This window comes from Danaus plexippus, chromosome 6, assembly GCF_018135715.1.
Source record: "Danaus plexippus chromosome 6, MEX_DaPlex, whole genome shotgun sequence".
Lineage (NCBI taxonomy): Eukaryota > Metazoa > Arthropoda > Insecta > Lepidoptera > Nymphalidae > Danaus > Danaus plexippus.
The window spans coordinates 9,201,688-9,208,852 of NC_083540.1; the positions used below are offsets into that span (position 1 = coordinate 9,201,688).

At 34.5% G+C, this 7,165-nt stretch overlaps 1 protein-coding gene across 1 annotated transcript; it reads left to right on the forward strand.

Moving 5' to 3' along the window:
• The first annotated feature begins 887 nt into the window (after nucleotides 1-887).
• Nucleotides 888-1,541, forward strand: LOC116778789 (protein lethal(2)essential for life-like). Its single transcript, XM_032672814.2, has one exon. It carries the CDS (start codon nucleotides 908-910, stop codon nucleotides 1,430-1,432), a length of 525 nt encoding a protein of 174 aa, XP_032528705.1. The 5' UTR covers nucleotides 888-907; the 3' UTR covers nucleotides 1,433-1,541.
• The last annotated feature ends 5,624 nt before the right edge of the window (nucleotides 1,542-7,165 follow it).

Below are 7,165 nucleotides of genomic sequence, written 5' to 3' on the forward strand. Positions count from 1 at the left end.
GGCAACAAGTGATCCATAATCATATAATTTACATATTCGTGTAATTTATGTTTCAATATTTCAGTAAAAAGTTATTTTTTTTTGGAAAAACTAATATGACGGTAGTTTTACTTTTAATTTTATTAACCACAGATTGTAATATCAATAACCACAAAATTTCAAAACGTTCACAAAATTTTAATCTTTATACAATATATATGTATATACTTAAATTTTCTTGTGTTGTTCTTAATGAAGAATTAATAAATTTAAATGTAGTATTTAAAAAACTTCAATTAATTTAAATAAAATAACGTTTTGTTTCTTAGTATAAAAACTTCTGGATCGATTATGATTTCAAGAAGTTTCTGGAAGTGCCTTACTGACATCTAGTGTTGAATAGGAGAATTAAAGGCAGAGAACATAAACATTTTTATATTTTAATTATGCAACTTATAAATTTTATTATCTGGATTACAATATTTTGTTTGGTTTAAATCATCATATATTTTTCAATGAAAAGTTATAAATTATAAAATTTTATTTTGAATATTAAAATTTTATCAATATTAAATAACTTATAGAGTATTGGTTTCAATTATTGTTTTAACAAACTTCGAGGTAATTTTATAATGATGTTAGAAATTTAAATCGAATTACTCTAGATTAGTTTTACATTAATTTGTTAAATATATGTATTTTGGGACAGTACCGAAAGTTACCTACACCATGCGACTTGTTCGTTCGATAGTAATCTGAATGTTCTAGATTTTTCTTTACTATTCCACTTAATACCAGATGGCGCTTATCCGTATAAATACGAAATGCTAAGTAGAATCCATTTCATTATTCAGTCTACACTCAAGCGGCATACTGAGACGTGTATCTACTAAAATTTCTGTAAACGTATTTAGTGGTTATATATAAGATGTCGATGTATCCATTTTTCCTTGAATATGAAAGGCCACGTCCGAGGCGCCTGATGGACCAGCACTTTGGTTTGGGGTTGACGCCCGACGATTTCCTCACCATTGTTGTGCCGCAGATGAATAGAAACTACTGCAGGCCTTGGAGAAATCTAGCGGCGGCTAACCAGGACACCGGCTCTACTATTAAGGAAGAAAAAGACAAGTTCCAAGTGAATTTGGATGTTCAGCATTTCGCCCCGGAGGAGATTTCTGTGAAAACGGCTGATGGATTTTTAATTGTTGAGGCTAAGCATGAAGAGAGACAGGACGAGCACGGATTTATATCAAGAAGTTTCACACGAAGATATCCTTTACCAGAGGGTATTCTAGACGATTCTGTGGTTTCTAAATTGTCTTCAGACGGCGTGTTGTCTATCACAGCTCCTTTAAAGCCTCCTCCGAAAGCTTCAAGTGAACGCGTCGTGCCAATCGTACAGACCGGGCCGGTGAGGAAGCAATCGGAGTCCCCTGAGGAGCAAGGATAAAATTTTATAGTGATATTTTTTTTGGACATTCCTTTGCATGTTGAATTATGTTGGTGACATTATGTACACGACGATTTTATGTTGAGAATAAATGAAATTCTAGTCTGTATTTTGTTTATATTTTACCTTGCTTCAGTAAATAACAATAAAAGTTTAGACATTAATTTTAATTTAATCTTTTTGTATTGGTTACAAAGATTATAAATTGGGAATGTATTTTTGTTGATCAATAAATTACGTTTGGGGTCAAAGCCAGTGACTTGAAAAATTTTATCAGTTTATACCTTTTATTGTACGATCGGTGTTTACATATGAACTAATTTGCTAAAATGGAAACCGTACATATTTTTACTAATACTATTTTAAATTAAACTCGTTATGCTAACAGATTTCATCATACATTTTCAAATCAAAGACCCAAATGATGCATTAAATTTTGCATCATTATCCTGTTGTATTCAGTATTAGCTCGATTCCAATAAATTGGAACCCTACCGATATTAAGACGTTTCTTTCATAACGACAGGAGATATGTTGAGGTTCTTATGTAGATCTAACTTAATTATAATAATTTTAATTTATAAAAAAATTACCTTTATATGTACATATACACCATAATGGTTCAAATTATATATCAATATGCAGTGACGTAAATTAATTTATATCTAATATAATTTTTGTGTCTTGAAGCTTAAACTTGTTTATAAGTATTGGTAACTTTGTAGTTTAATTAAATAATACGTCCTTTCGTCTGTTTAGCTCCTTCGATATTTGCCTTATAGGTTACCTATAAATAAACTTGACAAAACTCGTATGTAAAAATGTTACTTTATATTTGGTAAACTGGTTAAATCGGCTTTGATAGATGGTAAAATATAGGTTTACGTCGAGCTTTGCTCAATATGTCTCAGGGTTTCATTTTTAAAGTTTAGTAAAGCGACATCTATGCATTGCAAGAGAAAAAGAAGCGTGTCCTTGTTATATTTGTCTTTATATATTTCTCCCTTGCAGCAATAGATGGCATTGCTTCATACTCTAAAAATTCAATCACAATTTATCAAATAGTGGTTGTTTCAAACATAGTTGATAAAATTTGTTAGTTAGAGCTTAGCTCAGTTTTGTTTTAATATACATGAAGAAAATTCTTAAAACCGTTCCAAGGTCATCAGTTATTCCTGATTTACGCAAGCAATTTTTTAGTGTCTCGTAGTCAAATTCGTCATGTCCGTCTGTCCGTCCGTCCGTCCGTATGTCACAGCCATTTATTTCCCATACTGTTGGGCCTACATAGTTGAAACTTTGTAGGTCGATGTATTCTGGTAACCGCTATTCTTATTTTGAGAAAAATTAAAGGGCGGCACTCCCTACATGGAACTGATTCTAAAATATATTTTTTTCAGCTAACCTATACGTGATGGGTGTCTATGGATAGGGCTTTAAAAGACATTAAGGTTCCTAAAACGATTTTTCGTCAAAATCAATTGTTTGAAAGATAGACGCTCCCAAAGTGGAAAAATGAGTGCCCCCCCCCCGTCTAACTTTTAAAATAAGAGAGTGTGAAAACTAAAAAAAATATACGCTGTAGATTTTAATGGAAACTTTCAATAATTTTTCTATTATGTCATCTACTTGCTGCTACGGAACCCTTCATGGGCGAGTCCGACTCGCGATTCTTTCATTTTTGTAAATTCCTTTCAATGGGGTTACGAGAGGCTACACATGTGTATTTAAGGGCTCCTTGGTATATACACGACTCTTTCAATGATGAATTGTTATAGTCTTATATTATGCATTTGCCCTTATAATTTCATTATGATTTATATTTTCCTAATTTCAAATGTTAAAAAAGCGGAGTATAAAGTTATTTTTTATTTTTAAATAGTGTTTTTTTGTTCACATAGATAAGTAAGTTTTTTTATTGTTCTTTTTAATAGCAATAATATAAGTGATTATTAAAATAAACCTAGCTTAAGTAGCCTTTACTTCATCACCTATCTGGCGGTGAAAGTGCCGTGGACACGCAGATTGAGAAAAACTTCAATAGTTTTTTTTTAATATATGTTCTGTGTATTTAATAACAAGTGGGTACTCTAATCCTACGTATGGACACATAAATTTAATTTATTAGATCAACAGATTTTTTTATTTCATTCTTTTCTTATCTCTTGTTCTGGCGTATGTTTAACTTGGACTTTGCTTGCATCGTTTCAGAACAGACATTTTGACGAGCTGATGCTGATGTTGAGATATTTATGGGGTTTTCCAATAGGGACGCTTGAACTTTGACAGCTGATTGCGGCCATGTTGTTTGAGTGACAGCTGTCAAATGCAGTGTGTTATATTCATTCCGTCCTCCCAAACCACCATGGCAGGTTACAGTGTCGAGCAGCACGTGCAAATCATAAAATTGTTTTATGAAAATGGGTCTTCAGTTCGAGCAACGTTCCGCGCACTTCGCCCGTTTTACGGTCGCGATGATCGTCCTGCCGAGTCGACTATCCGTCGATTGGTGGACAAATTCGAGTCAACCGGGTCAGTTAACAATCAGCCGGTTCCCGTGCGTCAACGTAACGCGAGATCTGCCGAGAATATCGCCGCTGTGCGCGACAGTGTCCTCGAAAACCCGCGGCAGTCAATTCCGCGTCGCGCACAGGAACTCGGCCTTTCGCAGACGACAACTTGGCGAATTTTGCGTTGTGACTTGAGCCTGCACCCGTACAAGATCCAGCTGACCCAAGAGCTCAAGGTTAATGACCATAGACAGCGCCGTGTGTTCGCTGACTGGGCATTAGAGCAGTTGGAAGTGGACGCCGATTTTGGCAAAAAAATCATCTTCAGCGACGAGGCGCATTTTTGGATGAATGGCTATGTCAACAAGCAAAATTGCCGTATTTGGGACGAGACCAATCCACACGAGGTTCCCCAAGTGGCAATGCACCCGCAGAAAGTGACTGTTTGGTGCGGATTTTGGGCCGGAGGCGTGATTGGTCCGTATTTTTTCGAAAACGATAATGGTGTGGCCGTCACCGTCAATGGTGAGCGATACCGGTCGATGATAACCAACTTCTTTTGGCCTGAAATCGAGAATATGGATCTGGACAACATGTGGTTTCAACAGGACGGCGCTACGTGCCACACAGCACACGCTACGATGGAAGTTCTGCACGAGCAATTTCTGGACATGGTCATCTCGCGCGGAGGCAACGTGAACTGGCCACCGAGATCGTGCGATTTGACCCCGCTGGACTTTTTCTTGTGGGGTTTTCTTAAGTCGCAGGTCTATGCCAACAAGCCGCAAACCACCGATGCCCTCAAAGTCAACATACGCCACGCCATCGATCAAATACAGCCCGATTTGTGCGCCAGAGTCATCGAAAATTGGACCTTTCGTGTGCGCGCCACCAACCGAAGCCGTGGCGGTCATTTGAATGATGTCATATTCCATACATAATGGGGTCGATAGACCTTCCAAATAAAAAAAAAATTCGCAAATATCTTTCCTACATGTATTTTTTTTTGCATTTCAAAAATCAAGCGCCTTTAATGGAAAACCCTATAATTTAGAAGAGACATTAAAAAGAATAGTTGCATTCATTAAACATAACCTTCTATTGGAAGAACCGAATAATCATATATGTATGTAACCTCTTGTGATAAACCTTACTCAGCTTTTCCTTCGGCGACTGCGTCCTTTAATTTTTTTAAACGAATATTTTTTTTAACTAATTAATTTTTAATGAGATCTAAGACTTTCGCGAATTTTATTCATTTAAATGAAACTAATATTTTTCGGATATACTAGGCGTGCTAGATTTTTGTAAAAAACTACATACTCCCGACGTTTCGGTTACTTTTCAGCAACCGTGATCACGGGCAGACGAGATGTGAATATCACATCGAAACGTCGGGAGTATGCAGTTTTTTACAAAAATCTAGCACATGTAGTATATCCGAAAAATATTAGTATCATTTAAATAAATAATTTTTATTCATATTTATATATTTCTAGGTATTAAGTATATTAATTTCATAAATTAAACATACATACTTACTTAGTGTTGCCATAAATATTGTTAATGGAGAACATACTTTTTGTTTTGTACCAATGTTCTATTACTGTTACAGTGAGTTAATTAATACATTAATATAAACCGTTTAACACATATAGAACTTATTTAAAGTAGTTTCCATACACTGCAACACATTCCTTTAAACGTCAAACTTAGTTATCAATAGCACTTTCTACAGGGATGTCTTCACTACCAATAGTACCGATTGTTTTAGAGTTAATCATTTTATAGAATAATAAAATATTTAGAATAATATAATCGATTTTTATAATTAATCTTTCTCATGGGATAAAAAATGTTTAACACTAGTTTTGCCGCCCAGGTCGTGGTAATTTTTCTTTGGCTGTTTAAAATGAGTAATCTTTGTTTCGTTTGATACGTGGTAAGTACAAAGCCGCCTGGACTGAAGTTACTTTCTGTAAACATTGCCTCATAGGCCACTCAGTTTAAGCTTGTCTTAACTGTCTGTACCAAGATATTAGACGCCGCCCACGACGTTTTCATTTTTTTTTCCGTGTATGAAATGCAATACGGATCAGTATTTTTAATTATTGTACAAATAAAAACACCGATGTGTGAGTCGTGTTCCTGGCTCACCGCTGACATCACTCTTAAATCAACAATTATTTTATTGTCTATATGGTATGTTTATTATGTATTCTTTTCAATGAAATAAAAATTTTAATAAAAATTATCAATAATACTAAATTATGGCAATTAAAATCAAAGTTCTAACGAGTTTGTGGATTCTTCACAGTTCAGGGTGTCTTGAAGGCCTTGCTAACTTAGTTTGGAGAGGAAAGCTAGGCAGTTCCGTCCGTCTAAGTAGAAGACAAAACATTCTGTGAGCTTCGTTAGCCTATAATAAATATACTTAAATGAATAGAATAGAATACTTTACTCTGCGACACATGGAAGTTGGTAAAGTACAAAATGTCACGGGAGAAAAAAGACATGCACAAAAGGTGATCTTATCGCTTATGAGCGTATTTTGGAAGATTGTGATCCTACTTAAATACTTTTTTAAGGTTCTATTGTGTTTTTGGATTTATAATTGCCAATTGGCCAGCAGTTGGGTTGATATTGGGATCATAGTTACTGTACAGTTATAAGTATAATAGTGATATACCTAACGACCTACGTTGTGACAAACAGACAAGAATATTTATAAAGGATGTTTTATTATTTTCATTTTAAAAATTTTCATGGTGTTTACACATTTTACAAAATTTAATATTTCTACCAACGATATAAAATAATAAAATATTTACGATTGACTGAAATTTTGTATAAAGTTAATAAAACAACAACAAAACAATATTTCGTCTTTGATTCAAAGATTTCGAGCCTTTAAAATATAATTCCATAAAACTTCACTTCTCGCAACTTCATGATTTCCAAACAACTTTGCCACTCTCGTTATATTAAACAGGCTGAGCTGACGACAGGATAAATTCCTTATAGCTGATGATATTGAAAACGACATAGAAGTTACTTTTTGATAAAACGTGCAAGTCTACATTCAAAAATTTGTATTTGCAAAGCACTACTTATCTTAATTTTCTGTAGGTTAGCTGGTAGAGAATGCATATAAGCAGTAAGCTCGGGTTTTGCGCATAAAATACTTACATACATACTTTTCCAAGGAAGAAATATATTAATG